At 52.4% G+C, this 22,891-nt stretch overlaps 1 protein-coding gene across 7 annotated transcripts in view; it reads right to left on the minus strand.

The window, feature by feature from the left end:
• Nucleotides 1–2,865: 2,865 nt before the first annotated feature.
• The window catches only part of TRAF7 (TNF receptor associated factor 7), a 46,330-nt gene continuing 26,304 nt past the window's right edge, over nucleotides 2,866–22,891 (minus strand). For 6 of the 7 annotated variants that reach the window (XM_038417883.2, XM_043493209.1, XM_043493207.1 and 3 more), the window contains exons 5-21: nucleotides 20,594–20,710; nucleotides 18,576–18,668; nucleotides 16,827–16,860; nucleotides 15,316–15,499; nucleotides 14,405–14,539; nucleotides 13,097–13,314; nucleotides 12,211–12,284; nucleotides 10,863–10,911; nucleotides 10,445–10,572; nucleotides 8,688–8,770; nucleotides 8,115–8,154; nucleotides 7,253–7,369; nucleotides 6,518–6,640; nucleotides 5,569–5,688; nucleotides 5,020–5,151; nucleotides 4,091–4,210; nucleotides 2,866–3,692 (exon numbers count right to left, since the gene is read on the minus strand). In XM_038417883.2, the coding sequence (XP_038273811.1) occupies nucleotides 3,678–3,692; nucleotides 4,091–4,210; nucleotides 5,020–5,151; nucleotides 5,569–5,688; nucleotides 6,518–6,640; nucleotides 7,253–7,369; nucleotides 8,115–8,154; nucleotides 8,688–8,770; nucleotides 10,445–10,572; nucleotides 10,863–10,911; nucleotides 12,211–12,284; nucleotides 13,097–13,314; nucleotides 14,405–14,539; nucleotides 15,316–15,499; nucleotides 16,827–16,860; nucleotides 18,576–18,668; nucleotides 20,594–20,710 (1,782 nt within the window). In that variant the 3' untranslated portion in view covers nucleotides 2,866–3,677. Of the gene's footprint in view, nucleotides 3,693–4,090; nucleotides 4,211–5,019; nucleotides 5,152–5,568; nucleotides 5,689–6,517; nucleotides 6,641–7,252; nucleotides 7,370–8,114; nucleotides 8,155–8,687; nucleotides 8,771–10,444; nucleotides 10,573–10,862; nucleotides 10,912–12,210; nucleotides 12,285–13,096; nucleotides 13,315–14,404; nucleotides 14,540–15,315; nucleotides 15,500–16,826; nucleotides 16,861–18,575; nucleotides 18,669–20,593; nucleotides 20,711–21,017; nucleotides 22,140–22,891 lie in introns of those variants that run through there. The other variant, XM_038417882.2, reaches the window with a different exon arrangement.

Raw genomic sequence — 22,891 nt, forward strand, 5'->3', positions numbered from 1 at the left:
CCAGCAGCATCCCACATGCTGAACCCCCCCCCAGCTTGGAGCCCCCTCCTGCACCCCTAGACAGAGCCAACACCCCAACCCCAGGCCTGACTACCATCCCACACTCTGAACCCTTCAGCCCCCCATCCCAGCCTGCAGCCATCACCTCCCCCCCTTCCCCCCGCAGCCTCCTGCCCCAGCCCAGTGAAAGTGAGTGAGGGTGGGGGAGAGCATGGGGGGGGGAGAGGGGAGTGGAGTGAATGGGGGCGGGGCCTTGGGGAAGGGGGCGGGGCTAGGGTGCTCAGTCTTCTATTAGAAAGTTGCCACCCCTAGCAAGCGTATGTAAGGGGGCCTGTTGACCCCTTACTAAAACTCAGCGGGGTTTTGGGTTGGCTAGCACCCAGTACCAAAAGAATGGGCAAGAGTCAATGAGAAATCAGGCCCCACCTGAGATTGACAGGCTCCCAGAGCCAATGAGGAGAAGCCAACATGCTAGGTCAGCCTGATTGACAAGGCAGCCTGGTCAATGAGCGGGGGGTCAGGAGGGCGCATCCTCCCTGGGAGCTGGGGCTGCCTGGGGCAGAGCTAAGGGGAGAGCCGGGGCCTGGGGAGCAGCACGGCTGGGGCTGGAGAGCATGAGGGGGACCCAGGGCAGGCCAGACTTGGGGGGAATCGTAACCCCAATAGGGCAGGCATGATGCTGGGAAGAAGGGTCCTAAGAGTGTGTTGTCAGCCCCAGAGCAAGCATCCGACCCGCAGCGCAGCACAGCCAGGGCCTGGGACGGTGAGGGCCAGACTGGGGGCCCAGTGACAGCAGGGTGTGATGTCCCCGTGCCAGGCAGTGGGCGGGTGATGTGTTTTACTTCACCCATTCCCATTTGTCCCCTTGTTTTTTTAATTGGCTGCTGGTTAAGGAATTGTCTTTGCTTTGAACTAGATGTAATCATCAGTGGCTCAGGCAAGAGTCTGGTGTGAAGAAAGTGCCCTTGAGTGGGGACACCCTAACCCCTGGCCAAAGTGACCATGATAAGATTGGGGGGGTCCAGGACTCCTGGGCCAGCCTTGGCAGGGTTATGAGCACTCTGCCAGACAGGGAGGCCTCGAGCTCCGGCAGGCCTCTGATAAAGGCAGTGGGAGCGAGGAGTCACGGCCTTTCGCTAGCCCACTTCACCGGGGTAGTGTATAAACCAGGAACGTGCCCCACAGGCCCCTGCTTACACTTAGCTTAGGCAGCCAGCGAAGGTGGTGGTGGAGTTTAAGCAGCGTGGGACAACCACCTTTTCGCTGCCTCATGTCAGCCCAGGGGGCTGAGCCCTGTGCACTTGGGTAATGGCGCTGCCACAACCAGAGCAGTTTAAGCTGCGTGACGGTTCCTCAGCGCCCCCGGGAGGCTGTGGTATTAGTGGCCTGCTCTTCAGTGCCAGCAGGTGTGAGGGAATGTCTCTTTAGGTGAGCGTTACTGTCTATGGTACAAATGAAATATTTAGTCTGAAATGCTTTCAAACAGGGGGGGTTAGTGAGCCCCCCCACCTCTGGTGAAGCCCGGGGAACCCAGACAGTGGGGCACCCCTTTTTGTGTAACTGCCCCGTTTGGGCCCTTACCCAGGGTTAAGGCAAAGCCTGTTGGCCAGGGTGGAAGGTGCACAAGCTGGGCCAGGCTCCCTCCAGGTCTGTTCTGTTTCCAAACCCCGCGGTGCCGGTGGTGGCAGGGGCAGGGAATGAGCCACTGGAACAAGAAGCTGTTTCATGCGCTGCTCTGCTACCAGAGGTCAGTGCCTCCCTGTGCAGCTTTTGGCTTGGACCCTCCTTACCTATGGGTATAACCCACCCATGCTGACCCAGTCTGCTCGGAACGCTTCACTGGGGCAAGCCTAGTTCTGGGGCCACAGCTGCTGAAGGCCCCAGAAGAAGCTGCAGTGCTCAGCCCATGGGATCCACCCCCTCTCCTTGCTTACAAATATACCAAGGCCTTTCTTCATCAGCCCCCAACTACCAGTGGGTGTAGTTCTAGTCATGGTAGGAGACACTTTCCCATGGCTTTTGCCCTAAGCTAAGAGGCAAATACACAGTGTTCTAACCCCCTTGGGCCACAACCACCTTAAAGCTCTGTTGATACCGGTTTCGCCAGGGCCCTCGCAGCCATGATGCGGCTTTAGCTCTCTAGTGCCAGGGATTATACCAAGGGGAGGTAATGAGGGGAGACAGGGATTCGCTTGGACTACACACGCCAAGGCTAGTGAGCCAGCTACTGCCAGTTACTCCATTCCTGCTGGCTTACTTTGCTGCCAGTAGCCGATCGGTGCCTTGGCTCAGAGACACCACCTGATTCTCACCCACTACATGGCCCTGAGCCACTTCAGCTCGCTGCCGCAGTTATCGAGTGTACGGATGGGAAAGCTCCAATCCCAATGGGCGAAGAATTTTTCAAGAAACCACTTCACCCCCCCCGGTGCCACACCATTCACTTCTCATAGCTCTTGTCTTACCTTATGTCTACACTGCAAAGAAAAACCCCTGGCTGGCGTCTGCCAGCTGGCTCACACTGTGGGGCTGTTTCATTGCTATGCCGAATGTGGGGCTCAGGCTGCAGCCCCAGCTCTGTGAGCCTCGCAGGGTCCCAGAGCCCAGGATCCAGTGAAGCCCAGAAGTCTACACAGCAATGAAACAGCCCTTAGCTGACTCGGGCTCATGGGGCTCAGGCCAGCTGCAAGTGTCTAGCGGCTGTGTAGATATACCCCTAGTGGCCTCCCACACCTGCTGTGCCTGGCGCAGGGACGAGCTCCCCTGCCCAGGTGTGCGGGGTTGGGAAGTGCGTGCCCGTGGAAGGCCAGGCAGGTGGCAGCTGGCCCTTCCCCAGCAAGCCCCACCCAGTAACTCACACGTGCCTGGAACAACTTTCCACTTTTATTGTCAATGAAGAAATAATCCAATTATATTACAATCTTAAAAACCGTAGAAAATGTGAGTAAAAATGCAACAGAGGCTTTTTCTCTTTAATGTGGAGACTGTAATTACAGGGAGGGTGAACCAATGCGCTTGTGTTACTTGATCAGAGAACTAGCTTGTGGTGTAAAAATCGTACCTGGCTACACAAGGAAGATTCCTCCTCAAAGGCCAAACAACAGCATGCTATCGTCTGGGCAGTCAAATTAAATACGAGAGAGACAGAGAGGGGCCCGTGCGAACCCGAGCAGAGGACAAGGCTGAAGCTCCATTCTGTTTGCAAAGTGACCTCGCTCCTGGTTCTTTGCTTCCTTGACAGGCTCCGCTGTGACCAGCTGAGTTGTGCTGTCCCATTGCCGCCTGGCGTCGCACACCAACTGCACCATGCTTGGCCCGAACGGCCCAGCCAGCATGGGTCAGGCTCTGCTGTGGTGACACTACACTCACAAACCCCTGCCCGGTGCTGTGTGCAGTACAGAGAACAGCAGTGACCCACCGGCCCTGGCAGCAGGCCAGGTCTTCCATTAAATACATGGGACATGGCTGACTTCTGGGGTGTCCCTGGGCGATGGCAGATCGGAGGGACTAGCAATGCTGAGGGCGCAGTTGCTGTGGCTGATGGAAGGCAGCAGGTGGTGTTGGTGAGCAGAGGGGCAGCAGCAGCTATTTCAGAGTGGTGTCAGTCATCCAACAGGCTGGCAGAGGAGAAGGAGATTTTGGTAGCTTGGGGTGCAGGATTCGTGCAGCTGTTGCCATTAGCACGTCCAGACCTGTGGGGGCAGGGAGGGACGGGTGAACAAGGATCCAGGTCAGTCAAGGGAACACAGCTGGTTCCTTCCACTCCCTCCCCCAAAATGCTCTTCTCAAAGCTAAGCCCATAGCAATCCCTGCTGGCCAGCCGGGGCCTGTTCTGCTCCCCGACCCCAGCTGCCGTCCTAGTGAGCCAGGAGGAAAAGGAAGCTCTTGGCCTGTCCAGGAACCCCAGAGAGCGGACACATTGTGGGCAACAGCTGCTCTCCCCAAACCGCACCCCCCACAGGGCAGGGCTCAGGGAGTGGGCTCACGAGGATAATCTCAGCTGGTAATTCTACCCCTCCACCCAGATCAAGCTGCTGGGTTCTCCCCCATGGGGAGGAAGCTGCAGTGGGAAAGCTCAGGGGCGACCGACCTTAACAGTGCTGTCCACAGCGCCGGAGAAGAGGCGGCCCCTGGAGACCGCGAGCGCCGTCACACTGCCCTGGTGCCGCAGCAGTGTCTGAGTGCAAATCATGTTGTCCATGCTCCACACCTGGAAGCACATGCAAGGATGGGTGAATGTGAAGCCGGGGACCGCAAGGCATGTCTTCCCAGGCACCAAGGGGGCTCAGAGGAGAGGGCTCTGGCCACGAAGGGAAGGAAACAACCTGGGGGTGCGAACGACCCGGAGAATTCTCCGCCCCCAGCCTAGAGGCCTCCCTTGCCCTTTGGGGACCTATGTTACTCTCCCAGGGACTTGGGTTAGTTATGGGAGCTGGGCCTGGGGCACTGAACTGAGACAGTGTGTCTGTGCGTCACCATGTCCCGGCAGTCTGGGTATGGACATGGTTCCAGCATCACAACATCTGCCTACCTCTCACGCCTTCAGTTCAGCGGCACAGTGCCCCACAGCCGGGTACTAACCCCAGCTCTCCCAAGTCCCAGGCCAGAGCCAGACTAGGCCGTACTGAACAGGTTCTGCGAGGCTCTGCACTGTGGCATCACTAGTCACTGTCATTGGTAACAGCAGCGCTCTGCAGCCTTGTTTGGGGGCTTTCCAAACATTAAGACACTGCAGCTGCTCCCATCACACAGGGCCGCACCTAGCCCCGTTTTCCAGCTGAAGGGACTGAGGAACACACAGCGGAGTGGCCCAAGACCCCTCACTCCCAGTCCCCTCCTTACCTGACACTGAGAACCTCAAAGCAACGGAGTGCTATAAGACCCATGGCTGCAGGTGGGGAGGGAAGGGTGTGAGGTCTACGTGGGGACTAGCCTCCCAACGCTGCTTCCCCCTCAGCCACGTGAGCTGCAACTCAGGAGCCTCTCCCCCTGGCTAGGCAAGGCCACGGCAGCACGTACCCTAAGAGAGCGATCGTACGATGCGCTGAAGACTTTGGTTTGGTCTGGCGTGGAGATGACGGCCAGGGCATACACCGTCCCCACATGCCCGGTCAGCGTGCGCACCTGCTCCTTAGACTCGATATCCCAGACCTGAACGAGGAGAATAGGAGAGAGAGACGGCTCAGCGTGACGAGGTGCCACAGCCAGCTGACAAGGGTGCAGAGCAGGAGAAAGCTAGGCCAGCGTCCGGGCTTACAGGCACCGGAACTGCACTCAGAGAAGGTAACAGCACCCTCTGACTGCCTGGCACCCCCAGCACTGAGAGGGTGGGTCTCAGGTCAGCCCCTAGGGAATGGGAAAGCACACTGCCTGGATAGCCTCAATGGAGTCCATCTCTCATCCCCCAGGGGGGCTCCGTCAGCCCGCTGGGCAGGAGGGAGGTGGGCCTGTTGGCACAGCAGATGCTGGGGATATCCCGGGCATGGCTAGCCATGCTGTGCCCCTATGCTGCAGGGAGGGACGGCAGGGCTGCACCTCCGGCCCCGTTGCCGGACTCCGTGTTCTTACATGGATGAGGTTCTCGTAGGTGCCGCACACAATGTGATGGTTGGTCACGGCGATGGAGTACACGCTGCCCCCTGACGTCTGCAGCACATGGACACACTCCAGGTTCCGGATGTCCCAGATCTGAAACAATCCCCGCCCAGGTCAGCCTCACCCCAGTGCAGCAGCCCAGGTTCAAGAGGAACGCGCAATCCCCAGAGTGATACACTGGATTCCTCTCAGTGCGTAGCTGGTGGTGCCTTTCCAGACCGGCTGGAGGGCCCGTTGGGGCCAGTGGCTCTGAACCAGGCAGGGCCAATGGGTCAGCAACAGGTGGAAAGGCTCTTGGCCAAGTTCCTATTGAGGCATGAACTGCACCACTCCCACAGGCAGCAAAATACAGAGCTGGGCCCAGCAGAACCAGGCTCGAGCCTGGTTCTGTCCCAGGAAGGGAAGGGGAGGTGGCCCCAATGTTACAGGATGGGAGAGGGTGCTACAACAGAGCCGGGCAGGAGCAGTGGGTGCCGGGCACAATGTACCCAAACTTTCCAACACAGTCCAGACACCAGCTGCTAAGTTAACAAGCAGGGACTGGGCCAACAAACACAGGACTCTTACAGGAACCAAATTCTGATTGATGGTGTTTCTGCAGCCCAGACACTGCCCCTCTTCTCTTATCAGCAGGCTTGTCAGTGCAGGAGAATGGACAATAATGTACCAGCAGCTGGAGAAGGGCCAGAGCTACATGGCAGCGTTTGTCTTAGCTAATGTCAAACAGCAGCTGCAGCAGTGTGGACCTGCCAAACTCTGATATTACTGCAAAGATGGGAACCTACCGGCCACAATCGCCTGAGTAAACTCCAATGTGCCAGTGACGCAACAGCTGTGAAAGCACGCTGCAGAGTGCTCCTGGCTGCCGTTGGTTTTGCCCAGATAGGAAGTTAGGGCTCTTGCATGCCATCAGTGTATTTACCTTGATTGTTTGGTAAGACCCACTGTACAGATAGTTTTGAGAGGCCACAAGTGCTCGCACCCAGTGATTGAGACCTGTCAATTCCTTTTTCAGCTTGAGTTCGGTGCCCACGATGTCCCAGACCTGTGGCAGGTGCACACACATACACAGGGATTGGAAAGGGACGTGATGGGTCAGCTTGCACACTGCTAAAAAGCAGGGCCATTGTGGTCAGAAAGACCAGTCCAAATGGCTACAACTAACTCTGCAGGGCTGCTGCCTGCACGAAATCCACCTCTGTGCAGAGAGACAACACAAGGTCCCCAAAGAGGGTGGAAGTGGGGCCTCGATCCCATACTGGCCCTGGCATGTGGGGGGGAGAAATGAGAGCGGTGGTGTCAGACACCCAAAACCAGAGGCACCTGAAATCACTGCTCCCTTGTGGCGATCTTGACCCTGATCCCAGCCCCCTGCTGTAAGCACATGGTACAAGTACACACCAACTACAAACTTGCCCCCAGCCTCCAATTTTTAGGGGTCAACAAAAACAAAGAAGGCTCTTCAGGCAGCTGTTCCAGAATCTGCTTGCAGCCTCGGCAGCAGGAAGCACTAGCCGTCCTTCCTAGTGTCTGCTCCCCCTAAGCTCACACTGCAACGCTAACCAGACCACGTGCCGACATACGCACACAGGGCCAAAAGAGCCTTTTGGCCCCAAATGGCCACCCAACCCCAGCAGGTGCCTTCTCAGCCCCCTACCTTAATGGCTTTAAGGGAGCCACTGAACAGCATGTTGTGTGAGGAGACCAAAGTGCAAACAGGATTGTCATGTGCTCGGATCGTGTTCACCTTCTGCAAGGTCTGAATATCCCAGACCTCAAAAAGGAAGACAAAATTAGTTAGGGATTGGCCTGCTCTGGAAACCCCCTGCAGTCTTCCTCTCTCACCTACCTGCCCTGGAAATACCCCCCAGCAGGAAAACACAGCAAGGGCAGCTGTGACACAGGAACTATTCTGCTGAGTGGGTGATAAAGGGCAGCTGTGCCCAGAGGATCTAGGCCTCTCTTTATAGCCCCTCTCTGATGGGCGTAAAGTTTGGCTGGAGGGCTCCTGTGTGGGACTCTCATCCCAGACACTAACACAGCCTCTTGCTAATCAGCCAGAAGAAGTGGTGAGCATTCAGTGGCTGGGTGCCACACTCCCAGCCCTGGCTGGCCACAGAAGCTGGAGGCCTGGTCCCTCATGTGGCAGGCCAGAGCCTTCCCAGGAAGCCACTGCTGGATTAAAACTTGTCACTTATTCCAAGCTACGTATGGTCATCCCTGAGCCAGTCCAATGCCCTGGCCTCCCACTCCCTGCACTGAGGGGTCTAGTCAAGTCTAGGACACTTGAAAGACACAAACACCCACCTTTTATTATTATAAAACCCAAACAAATTCATCCCTGGGATGGGGAAACCATACGCAAGGGATTCAGTTGTTCTCTTGCTCTCTCAGGCCATTCCCAGCCAAGAGGACATTTGAGGTGCTGCTTTTCACAGGCTGTTGTGCTCTAGCAGCCAGGGTCCACCCTGTAACCTCCCATGTGCTGACTTGTAGCCAGAGTGGCCCCACATACTCACAATGATGGTGCAGTCAGCAGAGCCGCTGTAGAGCTTGTTCCTGTAATGTCATAAGAAAATGAAAGGGCGTCAGCAAGGGAGAGCCACCTGTGGGATTCCAGCTGTCCCTAGGGCTCTGCTCACAGGATACAAAGGTCAGAAACAGGATTCTCGCACCTTTCAGATCCTCCTGGCCCCACCCCTGCCTGCTCAGACAAAAGGAGCCGGTGCGACACTCTCTGCCCCCATCCCCGTCCTCAAACAAAACACTAGGCTCATCATCTCCCAGACGGCAGGGCTGGTGTGGCTGTGGTGAGCAGGCGTTGGGACGAAGGGGCTTTTCACTCCAATGACCTGGCCCATTTGTCCCTCTGGCTTATTAAAAGGGGAGATCTGGGATTCTGGCCCTTCCAATCCACATGTGTGTAAAAGCCTGGTGCATGTGCTCACGTCAGAATGAGGAAGGAAATTAATATCTTAGTTCCTCTTCTTATAATTCACTAATTAGGAGAGGCCAGAGGACAGACCACAAGTCTCTCGTCGCAATTCCCCATTTCCCCTGCCAGCGGCACAAAAATCATCCGCTCCACTCACCCCTGAATGCAGAGAGCTAGGACAATTCCATCGTGGCCCTCCAAGGTCTTTTGGCACTTGTATGTGGTGCAGGTATCCCACACCTAACAGGAAAGAGAAGTTAGCAGGAGATCACATGCCTGCACTAGAGAGCAGCTGGGGATCAGAACAGGAAGTCAGCTGAGCCAGGAGAGCACGGAAATCAGTCAGCTGTTTCCTGTGGCATCTGTGCACCCGTTTTCCTGTCTGACCGGCAGAGATGAGCACATCTAGGAAAGGAAACTTCACAAGCAGGGTCACGCTGAATTTCCAAGGGACACCAAACACTGAAATGCAGCCACAGCAGTTCCACAACGCTGGGGCAGACAACAAACTTTCCTAAAAACCGTAATAAGAAAATGCCAGGCAATTTCAGCTGGGGGACCCTGATGGAATCAGGCAAACACACGGGTGGTGAGGGCTAGTCACTGCAGAGCTAGCTTTTCCTGCTTCTTTTCTCATCACTCCCAGTGTTTGAGCATGAAGAATTTGTGTTCCCCATTATCATTCCTGCTGCATGGGGATTTCAGCTGCCGAATATTACATGCTATTTGTACAAGTGATCTAAAAACTAACCCTACAGCAACAGCTTTCCATGCTGGGAGAGCAGGACACAGGCAGAGAGAAGAGGGAGGTTCCTGCTAACCAAGATTGGGCCTGCTTTTCTAACCCGGCCTCCCTGTTTAGCTACCCCACCATGCCTGTATGTTGGCATTTGTGGCTCCAGCCAATGGAAACCAGGTTTAACCAGGTTCCTTTATCTCAGAATTTAAAGTGTTGGGAGAAAAATGCAGACAAATGGAACACTAGGAGTTATGCTTTGCCAGCCTCAGATCTTTAAGCACTTGCCATTTCCCATGCACTAAGGCTTCCAATGCCCCTCGGCCACAGGTCGTTAAGAATTATTACTCCCAGCGTATGGATGGGTAAATGAGGCCCAGATAGATGACCCGGCCAATTGCCATTGGTGCTGAATACACACAGCATTCACTGATGTCAACAGGAGCAGAGAGAGCTCAGCTCCCCTGGGGAGAAAATCCAGCCAACGAGGCCTCAAGTGACTTGCCCCAAATCTGAGCATCAGCGGCTCAAGCAGGATTGGAACCCAGAAGTCATGGCTCCCAGCCCTTGAATAAATAAACCAAAAAGAACCAAGATTAAACCACAACCGTCTCCGTTTGTGTAGGGTTTATAGGCACCCCGTTTTCTAGTAATCAGTGAAATACACAATTCCCAGAGCTTTGCTGACATCCATCCATTAGTCAATCATCGTGACACTGGTGGCTGGCCAGGATAACATTTGAAATTATTGTTTTGGTGGGACTGTCAGTTTGCTCTATTCAAAAGCAGGACAAGGGAAAGTAAACAATGTCTGTAAAATGGGCACATTTCGTAGGGAAAAGTTGGTTTGTTTTTCAGCGTCTAAAAGGGCTTTAGCCACCATGGAAAATAAAGAATTAGCAGCTAAAATGCTGAGATTGGGACAAGGTGTAAACAAGAGCAGCAGGAGCAAGATCAGGATCAGATTTTCATACGGAGCTCTGAAGCCTGTATTTCTCTCCTGAGATGAGACTCGGTGGTCTGGCGTCTTCCTGCCAATAACTGAACAATGCTTCCGGCCCAGGTGTAACTGGGAAGAGCCATTTCAGCTCCAACCTGGTGCCAGGCAGGTAAACTCAGAGCCCATCGGAGGAGTGGGTGGTCCTGTCTAATGCATGCACATGCTGCGAGGCTCTTACCTTAATGGTTTTGTCTGAGGAACCACTGAAAAGCAAGTCTCCTATGGAGTAAACACACAGACACCAGACAGGGCCTTGGTGCCCGACAAAGGTCCCCTTGCATTTGAAGATCTGCTGAGGATCGTATGCTGTGGAGTGAGAAGAGGCAGGAGACGGTTAGGGGAACTATGATGCTAAGCCCCGCCAACACAGAACTGGCCATGGAATTCAGAGGGGAGGGCTGTACTGAGCCCTCTAGTGACCGACAATAGCTGGAGTGTTACACTAGCCTGAAATGCATTATGGGAAATACACTGAGTCAGCTGATGTTTGCCGACACAACACGTTACTGCTCCAAAAGGGATCTGCTGAGAAATCCTAACAACAAGCCTAACGTTCTGGGGCAAGCCGAGGGAGAGAGCATCAAGCGTGTACTCACATCCTAAGATGCCCATGTTGAGGCGGGCGTTGATGTGGGACAGTTCATCCTGAAAAACAAACCAAGCAGGGTTAGGAGCAGAGCAACTGAAACCAATCCAGAGTCCTGGCACTGGCAGGTGCTCCGCTAGGCTTCCCACAGAGTCTGAGCCACTGCTTTAATACCTCCCCTACAAACGCTGAGAACTCAAGCCAGCATCCTCCTGACTGAGGACAGGAGCGCCAAGCACTGCCCACCCAGGGGGTTCGTTCTCTGGCCAGAGGAAAGTGGAGGTCTGGAAGCACCTTCCTTATAGCCATGCATGTTGTCTCTGCAGAGGTGAGCAGACATCTGCTTTCACGCTCCTGTGGGTACAGGGCTCAGCCTGGGTCTCCCCAGGATCAGGATATGGATATGGACACTCATACACCTTTCAAAATACATGATCCTTCCTCCTCCTAAAACCAACACCGGGCAGAGCCAGGCAGTCATGAGGAGCTACTCATTCTGTGGTGCTTTCGAAATCCGCTTTGCTTGAAAATATTGCAGGGGTCACTCGACAAAGTTCTGTAGGGCCCAGATCTTGCTATCTCCCACAGAGCTGGCTGGATCTGTGTCAGTCAGGACTAGTGCTCTCTGCATTCAGCCATGAGGAGCATGCACAGAGCTGGGGTGTGTGCTGCTGGCGGGACATGTCCCACCTGAACCCTGGCTGGAAGGCGATCCTATCAATGCTCTGAGAAGCACCAGAAAGGGCTGCCAAGGGCCTGCTACATGCTAGTTCTAGACAGTGATTATGGCTCTGCACAATTCTCCTGCCAGTGATAAGAGAGAACTGCGGTAAAGACCCAAAGAACCAGCCACGCTTGTGGCAGGCCCTGGGCCGATCCCTGGCTGCAAAGAAAGGCCCAGGAGTGCTAGGGTTCTGGGCAAAGCCCTGGCTACTTGCAATAAGTGTCCTGCTGGCAGCAGCCCAGGGGTCCTGCACCACAGCCTGACTCTGGCCTGCAGAGGGGCTGAGCCACACCAAGGCTTCCAAGCCAATTCCAAGGGCTTCTGCAGGCAGCTGGGCTGCCCACCGGGGCCAGATTCCAGCTGTGCTCTGGAGCCCTTTGCACCTGGCACACACAGGGATCCCTGCCTGGCTATGACAAAAACAAAACTGGGGGCGAACAGAGCCAATGCGGAGGGTATTGGATCTTGGCCATTTTGAACCCCTAACCCGGGTCTCCTCCGCCCAAGGGAAGAGAAGCTTTACAGGTATATGCTGTTAACCCTTTCTTCATCAGAATCCCCTGCCAATCAGAACCACTGCTGAATACAATGGACAGGCTCTTCCACGCCGCCCTTTATCCTGCAAAGGACTCACATTTAGCATGGAGGCATCCCTGCGGAACTCCATCAGGTCCTCGCTCAGCTTGCTTTGGTTCTCATCCAGCACATCTAGGGCGACAGAATGGCAGGTCCGTCAACCCCAGGGCCGCCTGACCAGGAAACTCACTCACTGTCACAGGGTATTTGCACAGATATGGGTTGTTTGTGTTACATTTGTCGTGACCCTGGAAATACTGCAGTTACCTTACTGAAGGCTGGGGCTGAACTAACAGAAATATAAACACCCTGGTTAATTGGGCCCCAGGTGCAGGGTTCAGCCCTGACTCCCTTTTGTGTCTTTGGCTGACATTCACTAACCAGCAGGAACATCACTTCTTTGTTCTGGGGTATAAAAAGCAAGGCTTGTAGATGTTTCTCTAGCTGAGCCTCTTCCTTACCCCTTTGGAGTTACTCCACGATGGGAAAGAATCTTCCAGGCATGATTGTACTGTGAGTATTTGGGCCAATGCTTACAATTGTGTTGCTGTTAGGATATAAAGTGTGTGTGTGTGTGTGCGCGCCTGTTCTGATATTTGGATGTAATTAAGACCCAGTGGTCTTTGGACTAATAAAGGAACACTTGTGTGGAAGCTGAATCGTGGTAAACCTTAATAAGGGACTTTAAAATTCTCAAGGGAAATTATTTCCAGCATAAGAGCTGACAGATCAGGCCCCAACCCTGCAGACCCAAGAAATCCAGGTAGCTCCAAAGATCAGCTGAATTTTGGTTGTTCAGCCAAAGGGAATCCCTGACTCTCCTGAGGTTTGCCCACAGCTAGTTTTCACTATGTTGTGAATGGAAAGTTTAAACACTTGACAAATGTGACCACCTAGCTGTAAAGCCCTGAGGGAGGAGCCATGCCCTTGGCCTGGAGACTCACCAAACTTGAGCTCCAGGTTCTTCTCCAACTGGTCAATCTTCTCTGAGAGCTTGCCCAGCATTGAGCGCAGGAAGGCGATTTCTTGGTCCTTCTGAGCCATTGCCACCTGCATCTCGTGGAAGCGGTCATCTGTCTGCTGCAGGAACTCCTTCAGCCCCTCAAACTTACACATCTCCAAGTGAGTCTCGTAGGTGTCTTGATTTCCTATGAACGTACACCTGGAGGGAAGGGGGAGAGATGGAGGCTGGAGCCAGGCTCTGTTGGGAGGGCCTAGTGCTCACTGGCTCCTGGGCTGGGCATTTAGACAGCTACAGGGCGAAGGCTCTTGCGCCCCACTCCCCTCTGGAGGGATCTCTGGTGCTGCAGGGCTTCCACTAAGGGCTGAGGTGCCCAAAGGCCAGTCGTGGCTGCAGCCACCCTACCCCTGTAACCACAGGAGAAGGCTGAGACTGAGCACTGCACCTGGGGCTGCTGGGGACTTGCCCAAGTAGGCTTTTGCGATCCGTCTCTCCAGGAAGTTCCAAGAACAAGCAGATCCCAGGCAGGATCCAAAGTATTATGTCAGTGCATGTGCCCTGCAAAGGCCCTGTCCAGATGCCGTTAAAGTCAAGGGGCAAGCTCCAGCTGGCACAATGGGTGCTGGCTTGGGCCTCACGCTTGCACCCAGGCTTCTGGCAAATTGCCGAGGCTGGTCTGTGCATTGCAACTGTTCTACCAGATCCACGCTCTGCAGTCATACATCAGGGGATGGCCCCACGATGGGGAGTCTCCTCATACAATAGTCACCTTCCAGCAGAGCAGTAGAATCTATTCCTCCACTTCTGGCACTGGGTCCTAGCCATGCCTGTGCCCTCAGGCCTTCTGTCCTGCAGGCTGGGCACTTCCCAGATGAGGAAACCTTCCTGTCCAGGGATTCCAGCACACAGAGCAGCGGCCTCAGCTGCACTTTCATTATCCTTGTATCAGTTTTGCCCTGGACAGATCCTGGCACGCTCTCTAGCAGGCTCTCCCGCTGAAGTCTCATCAGAACACTCCCGAACGGCCAGCAGTGGTCACACTTGAGCAGCATGTGCTATGCTCGCCTGTGGGGGAGCTCAACGTGCTCCCTTCTGCAGACCTTCTTGGCCTCGGAGAGTGAGGTCAAGCCCCAGATTCGGTCTCAGGGCCCTGCCCAGCACTGGGCAGAGCTGCCACTAGCCCAAGAACCCGGTGTCTGAAAGACAGCCCAGAAATGGAGTCAAACCACCCCTAGCAGCGAGGGGCCCAGCCAGCTCTCCCAGTGCCAGTCCCTGGAGCCCCACAGCTTACCCGTATTTGGAATGAGGGCACTTGATGTGTTCGCACTCTTTGAGATGCGCCTCCAGGTTCATTTTCAAGAGAGGTGGGCAGCTGGGGTTATTGGGACAGCGAACTGGTCTGTAATCACAGCTGCTTTCGTGATCTCTGTGCACACCGGGAAAGGCACAAAGAAGAGAAAATCACCAACATGCAGAGAGGATGGGAAATGATATGGCTTGACAGGGACTGGAGCAAAGCAGCCCTTACGAGAACTCCGGCTAATCAAAACCTTCCCCATTTCTAGATACACACTTGTTCAGATGCTGGAAGCTATCTTTGAACCTCTGTTTAACCATACGGCTGCAATTGGTAGAGGATATACAGGCCACATATATGTGGCCAGCACCAACTTCTCCAATTGCAACCGTCCTTCCACAGACGGATGAAATGGCAGCTGATCAACAGCACCCAACAGCTGAGGACATGAAGCAAATTAAATGCTATTGGGGCAGGGGGCGGATTAGGGAGGCAGGATGGGAATTCCTCAAAAGGGAATCGAGGTAGGATAGTGGGTTTAATGCCCCATCTCTTGGAGATCCTGTGGTCCTTGTCACAGGTGGCCAGAGCCGCAGTTTTATATCTCAGCTGAAAGGCATCACATTCAGCAGTACAACATCCCTGTGCAGGGCCGGCTGGGTCAGTTCTGACTCTGACGGGCAGCACCCGCTACTGCAACACAGCGCCCCCTAGCGCCTCACTAAGACAGAGGCGAGGGCGTCCCCTCCTGCACCCACCCCATGCCCCGCAGCACAGGGCTGGACAGAAGGACCATGGGAGCAGAACTGCTGCAAGGAGCCATATAACGTTGCAAACACAGAGCAATAAACTGGCAACAGAGGCCCCGCCCCGGAGAGTTCATCCTCTGGTCACAAGGCACTTACTTCCGGGCGCTCAGTTTAATGGTAAAGGGGCATCCGTGGGGGTCCACCTCGAAGGCAGCGGGCTTGCTGCTGGCGGCGGGCCGGCAGCCATATTTACAGTGAATGAACAGCTCCCCTATCTGCTCGGCCACAGCAATATTGTTAACAACCACAGTCAGCTTGGCATTGTCCACTGGGCACTTCTCTGAGAGGGAGTGGGGAGGGGAGGGGAGAGAGAGGTGTTCGTTAAGACACTCCAAGTGCAGAGGGGCACCTGGGCCTCGGAGGGCCTGTTTTCAGTGGTGTTTGTGCAAGTTCTTTTCTCTAAGGCCTCATCTATGCTGAGAGTTAGCCCTGATTTCAGCCCTCAGAGCCAGCTCCTGGAACAGCTGCATCAGTGCAAGCCTCTAATGTCCACAGGGGAAACCTCTAGTGTAGCCATTTGCACCAGTGCCGTTTCCTTAAGTGTCAAGCAGGCGTCGGCTGCACCAGTGCCAGTCATGCAGCCTGGGGCATGGCTGGTTGTGATCACCACTAACCCCAGGCATGAGGGAGAGAGGGAGAGATCTGCAAAGAGCCCCAGGACTCCGGAGCACAAATCCCAGTTATTTGGGGGGCAGAGGGAGAAGTGCTGTTCCAAAGTCACTGAGTCAACAGAGCCTTAAACCCAACTGATTTGTGCTAGGCATCTTTCCCACCTCAGCTCCAGGCACCTCTCTGCTGTCTCAGCGGGCAGAGGTGGCGGGGTGGGGGTGGGAAGTTTTTCTCTTTCTGTGTGCAGAGAATACAAACATCTGCACCTCAGCTCCGATGAAAAGGGAACAGATGCTTTTCCACACCCTGCTCTGGTGTCTTTGTTAACTGGACAGACCCCAGAGCAAAGAGCCAAAATCACACCTATGAAGCCTCCTGCTTCAGAGCCCTGGCGTGGGAAGGAGCGGACGAGGACAAGGCGAGGTTACAGGGAACAATCAGTAGATAATTGAGGGGAGCCTTCTCACTTGAAAGCCAAACATCTTTAGGCAGAATGAGCTGCTGTTTACTCAACCCCTTGGGGAGCCTTCCCTGGACAGGAAAGCCCAGCAATCAGCATGGCTGGGCCTTGGGCTGGAACAGTGCCTTTCATGTTCATGTGCCAAGCAAAGAGAAAGATGGGTTTTAATAGCATGGTGTGCAAAAGAGAGAGGTACTGGCTACTCCATCTCAGCAGCCAAATGACTTAGAGCCTTTCCTAGCTTACTGAATCGGAGTTTATTGAAGAAAAGAGGCTACATGTTGCTCAACTTTTGGATTGACTGGAAATCAGCGGCTGGAAGAGCTGGCATGAGCAGGGTGCAGGGAGGAAAGGAGACAAGTTGGGTGCGGTAATCTCTCTTATTGGACCAACTTCTGTGGTGAGAGACAAGCTTTTGAGCCCCAGAAGTTGGTCCAGTAAAAGACAGAGAATCTCAGGGTTGGGAGGGACCTCAAGAGGTCATCTAGTCCAACCCCTTGCTCAAAGCAGTACTGCACAAGGATGGTCCAGTACTTACCAGATGTTAAGGCACATCTTCTGCAAAATGTGTGCTGTGGAGGCAAAGAGGAACAGCACTGTCAGACTCCCCAATAATCCTTGGCTGTCAGAACCCTGTGAATTGTAGGCCACAGCAGATATGCCCCTTGTTCTGTACCATAACATGCCCCTATGACCACCCAGACACATACCATGAGCAATGAAGCTGTTTGAAAACAGCCATATAGTTCAAGCAGCCAAAAAAACAACAACACCAGGGGCCTGATCCTCAGAGGTACTGAGCACCTGCAGTGAATCCAGTAGGACTTGCTCTGCACCTCTCTGAATCCTCTGGGCTGATTTCTCTAACCACAAAGACCAACCTGGGTTTCTCTGCTACCCACCCCCATTATAATACAGAAATTACATAAGTAACAATTTATGAAAGAAGCATCCAAAGGTGAATAATACAGTTTAGCCTTTTCCCCCTTGGACCATGCTATTTGGCAAATTGTCTGCATACATTCCACCCACCCTGAGAGCTTTTAGGTCTGTCCAAAGCACAGCTGTGCAGATAGAAGAATGGAAAGGTGGCTTGTAACCAGCTATGTTAAATGCTTTATAAACTGGTAAACCACAGTATCTACATTTCTCCTCAGGCAACAGAAACCTGCAGTAACTAAAGCAACCGACTCACTCTCAGGCTAAAGCTAACAGACAGAACAAGAGAAAGACGAACAGTGCAGCAGTTCACAGGATTCTAATCTGACTCCGTAGGTTCTCTGTAGTCTGCGACAAGGCCACAACTTGGCATCGTCACTTGAGAATTTGCAAGTTATTATTACAGCAATACATTATCTGCAACTCTGCTGCGGCCTCCCTTTCCTGCCTCATACAGCTGCGTGCTCCCTCCAGAGCTGCCAAACAAGAGCTGCAAATGAAACCAGTCGGTTTCCTGCTGCCAAGGGTTATTTTCCATATTAACCAGTAAATCTCAGAGTCTACATGAAAGGTTGCTGGCTGGAACAGTCACAGGGGTATTGTGTACAGAGAGGCAGGCTTTCTGACTGGCTGAAAAGGAACAAGCTTCAAATAACGAGAAATAGCACCATTACCTTAATAATCATCCTGCCTTGTGCTTACCACAAAGACATATTCCTTTTGCAGGTGGCGAAGAAGCAGAAATAATATACAGCTACCATTAAAATACTAATAAAACGGAGTATATAGAAGTAATTAATAATACTTTGCACTTCCACTGTGCCCTTCATCTGAGGGTCTTAGAAACTTTTAAAAGCATTAACTAAATTAAGCCTCACGCCACACTTAGTAGATAGGGAACAGTCTATCCATCACTAAAATGCAGGCACCTCTGGAGTGGAACGCAGCAGAATGCAGAAACGCTGCACAGCAAAGCTCTTCAGGACTGGAATCGAAGGGTTACAAACCCAACTGAAATAAGACTGGAACATGCAATATGAAAAGTGCCATGGGATCTTTAACCATCTTTAATCTCATTTGACAGACAGCACGGCTGGCAGCACAGTGCCCCCTACCACCTCAGTGGGGCACTGGCCTAGAATAGACTCTAAGGTGACAAAGCCACCTACTAATCCTCAACACCTTTCATGGAGCACCCTGGGTTTTCCTGGCAGGTCTCCCCTTATCTAAGCACAGACCCAGGTTGGCTTGCAAGATCTAATGGTCACCAATCGAGGCGGCATAGCTGCTAGCCACATTGTTAATTCACAAAGCCCATGGCAGTGATGTGGAAAGAGGATTTCCTTACCCCACAGGTTGTGATGACTGGATCTTTAAACACACTACAACACAACTGGCAGCAGAGTTTCACTGATGGCTGTTCGGCAAACACCAAGGGCTCCTGAATACAAAGAAAGAACAAGGGTGAAGTCAAGAGGTTCTCTACAAGTCAAATGCAACCATCTTCCTGCACTGCAGGGAGCAGAGAGTAAGGAAGCAGCTAGTACAGTAAGAGTTTTGAGGCCACGTCTGCACTACAAAATTAAGTCAACCTAACTTAGGCTGGCATACAGATACTGCAGTAATTACATCGCTCCTGGGTGTTTACACATTGTTCCTTGTGTTGGTGGTGCACGGCTTCCCCAGAAGAGCTTGTATCCATTGTACTGTCAGAGTGGAGCATTATGAGGTGACTCCTGAAAGCCAGTAACAGTCGATGTAAGTAACACAGTGTCTATACTGACACCGCATTGACATTGACTGACTCTGTGCTGCTTGGGGAGGTGGAGTTATTAAGTCTGCATAGCGGGGAGGTTACATCAGTGGAGCGACATTTCAGTGTAGACACTTCCGTGGTTCGGTGGATGTAAACTGCCTTGCGTACACCTAACTCTGTAGTGTAGACCAGACCTCGGTCTGCTACTGCGGCTGTGATGCCAACCACCACCAATGCAGTCCCAAGGCTACTAAGGAGACAAGAAAACAAAGCTTCCCTTCCTAACCAACTGCCAGGGCTGCCAGGACTCAACTTGCCTTAGCTCCAGCTGAAGTTTAATTTCGATAGACCAGCTTTGGGGGTTGAGCCTAGAAATGGCCGGCGGCCCTTACCCACCACTCCATTCACTGAGAACCAGGGGTACTTGGCATCTGGCAAGATAAGAGCCCTAGTGGGGTCAGCTAGTTTAAACTGAAGTCAGTGGAGCTGTGCCCGTTTAGCCCAGCGGAGAATTTGACTCCTAGTTTACAAGACTGGCTGAGTCCCTAGGAACTGCTCTGCTCGGCAGGAGTACCTTGCCAAGTCATGGCCATACTGAAGCAGCAAGTGAAGCTTAAACCTGCCGGGTAAAAAGGCCTCTGAATGATTGATTTGAAGCCTGGCATTCAAAAGTGATTTAGAAACAAGATGTACGTCCCCCTGTGTATCTGAGATGTCCTAAAGGAAAGATCTCTCTGCCTCATGCAATCCCTGGGATTTTCTTCTGTCACTATGGGCCAGGAGCTCTGCTTTCGTTTTCCAGTTAGACTGGAAGCTCAGGGCTCAGAAGCAGTATTCCCTAGCTGTATGGAGCACACCCTCCAAGCTCAAAGCAGACCCAGGGATAAGTCTTTATTAACATTTCAGATCAGTCACTCAAGATTCAATATATATCGCTCCAAGCCTGAACTCCCCATGGATTGTGGTAAGGATGAGACACTCTCACGTTTGCCCAACGCTTGAACCAGACGTGGCCTGGCCTGGGGGATGTTTAAGTCTGGATGCAGTCTCTGTGACACAGGCTCGGCTCTTGTTAACGCTTTTAAGAGTAAGGCCCTGATCCTGTATGAAACTCCAAACAGGTAGATCCCCGTTCCCAAGTGGAGCTGCAGTGAAATCAATGGGACTCTGCGTAGAGCTAACTGCAGGACTGGGGCCTAAGACAGTGATGACCTACTGACACTGCCACCCGCAGATAGAATGATATCATAGACCTTTCCCCTCCGTAGCACCTTTCATCACGATTAGGTTCTCCAAGCACTTCACAGATGTTAATCAGTGAAACCTCATGGCTCTCCAGTCAGGATTATCACCACCTCCATTTTATGATTGGGCAAACTAAGGCACAGGGAGATGAGGTGACTTGCCCAAGATGACAGAGCAAGTCAGTGGCAGAGTTGGGATTGGAACCCAGGAGTCCTGACTGCCAATCTTCTGACCAACCCAACATTCCCTCCAAACAAGGGCTCTTCCATTTGAAGGCCATATGACACACTGCAAGTTACACAAAGAAGCTGTTTTGACACTGAACGTCCTTGTTTTGCTTCTAAAGAAGACATCAAAATACCTACTGGTTCCTCCTCTTCCTCGTGGAGCGAGAACGTCGAGCGCAAGGACATGTTGGACTCAGAGTGTAACGAGCGAACGGAGATGGCGGAGTCGGAACGGCGTGGGGTGCTGATCGGAGGCTTCCACATTAAAGACAGAAAACAACCCAGTTATTACAAGTAACCCCACCTCTCCATGGAACTTCCAACTCCCATACTTCTCCGTGCAACTTAGCGGTTCCAGGGGCCCACATGCTCTGCCAAATTTTCCTGCACGCCAGATTGCTTGGCCTAGCCAAGTGTAAAACAGGACTGAAGTAGTAGGTATCTAATCACCAACACAATACGGGTCACCTAACTCCCGCACCAAGTTTGGTGACAGTAGTCATTCAGGCCCCATGTACACCAATACATTAAAATGCAACGGTTCATTTGTGCAGTTACTTACTGTGTGTCCCTGTAGTGCAGGAGCTAAGAATGAATCCTTTGCAGAAAGCTTAGTAAATCTGCCCCCGAGACAGCTCCCAGGCGCTGCAGTTTCTATAATCTCTGCAGTAGCACTTGTTGTTTCACTGCTATCTAGCTTCTGCCAAATTGCTTTGCGTAAGTGTGGAGACTTCCTCCAATTCAATTCAAGAACAGCCGGGCTTTGTTGCTTCCTGTTTGGGAGGGGAGAGCTAACTGGGCTTTGCATGCACCAATCAAGGAGGTTGCTCTGGCTGCAGGGCTCTTTGGGATTGGCTTTGCAGGGGATGTTGCCACTGGAATATTAACCATCAGCATGGCCCTTAGTGTTTCCAATTCAGTGTTAAAGCAACAATGGAGAAAACTTTTTAGCCTAGCAAGGGGGAGGGGGAATGAACAGCCTGTAGTACATCCATTGCTGGGCATCTTGGAACAAGAGTGATACTGACAAACTGGAAAGAGTTTCGAGAGGAGCAACAAAAACCTGCAGGGAGCAGGAGGGATGGACTGATGAAGAAAAGACTGAAAGTGTTATGCATGCAAACTAGGGAAATCTGGTCTAGGCAAAATTACTATAAAGTGGGTGCACAACGGGTTGAAAGACGGTTCTCAAAGAGCAGTTATCAATGGTTAGCTGTCAGACTGCAAAGACCTATCTAGAGTTGTTCTCCCAGGGGTCTGGTACTATTCAACATTTTCATTAATGACTTGGATAATGAAGTGGAGAGTATGCTCACAAAATCTGCAGATGACACCAAGCTGGGAGGGGTTGCAAGCACTTTGGATAACAGATTTAGAATTCAAAATGAGTGTTACAAATCAGAGAACTGGTCGGAAATTAACAAGATAAAATTTAATAAAGACAAGTGCAAAGTACTACACTTAGGAAGGAAAAATCAACCGCACAACTACAAAATGGGGAATAACTGGTTAGGCAGTAGAACTGTGGAAGAGGATCTGGGGGTTATAGTGGACAAATTACATGAGTCAACTACGTGATTCAGCTGTGAAAAAGGCTAATATCATTCTGGGATGTATTAACAGGAGTGTCATATGTACGCTATGGGAGGTAATTGTCCTAGTCTACTTTGCACTGGTGAGACCCCAGCTGCGTACTGTGTCCAGTTCTGGGCACCACTATTTAGGAAAGATGTGGTCAAATTGGAGAGAGTCCAGAAGAGAGCAACAAAATTGCTAAAAGTTTAGTAAACCTGACCTGTGAGGAAAGATTACAATAACTGGGAATGTTTAGTCTTGAGAAAAGACGACTGAGGGAGGACTTGATAATGGTCTTCAAATCTGGTAAGGGCTGTTATAAAGAATGATCGATTGCTCTCCCTGACAGGTAGGTAACAGGCTTAATCTGCAGCAAGGGAGATTTCGGTTAGCTATTAGGAAAACCTTTTAAACTTTCAGGGTAGTTAAGCTCTGGTCTAGGCTTCCAAGGGAGGTTGTGGATTCCCCATCACTAGAGGTTTTTAAAAATAGGCTGGATAAACACTTGTCAGGGATGATTTAGGTTACTTGGTCCTGCCCCTGCACAGGGGGCTGGATTAGATGACCTCTCGAGGCCCCTTCCCTACCTTGGCTCAACAATGACTGAGAAGGGACAACCAGAGGTTGCACAAAGGCTGATGCTACAAGCCCTTACTCACGTGAGTAACCCCAACAAGCATTTTCACGTCAGGGTTTACAGGCCCAGGACAGACAGGAATGGGTTAAGAGAAGCCTTAACGAGTGTACGACCGGAAACTAAGTAGGAGAAAATTTAGGCAAAGCATCAGGGAACATCTCTGCCAGCAAGATGTAGCAGGCTGTAAAATGGGCTCCCCAAGGGAAGTGCAGGGAAAACCAATG

Source organism: Dermochelys coriacea, chromosome 10 (assembly GCF_009764565.3).
Source record: "Dermochelys coriacea isolate rDerCor1 chromosome 10, rDerCor1.pri.v4, whole genome shotgun sequence".
Lineage (NCBI taxonomy): Eukaryota > Metazoa > Chordata > Testudines > Dermochelyidae > Dermochelys > Dermochelys coriacea.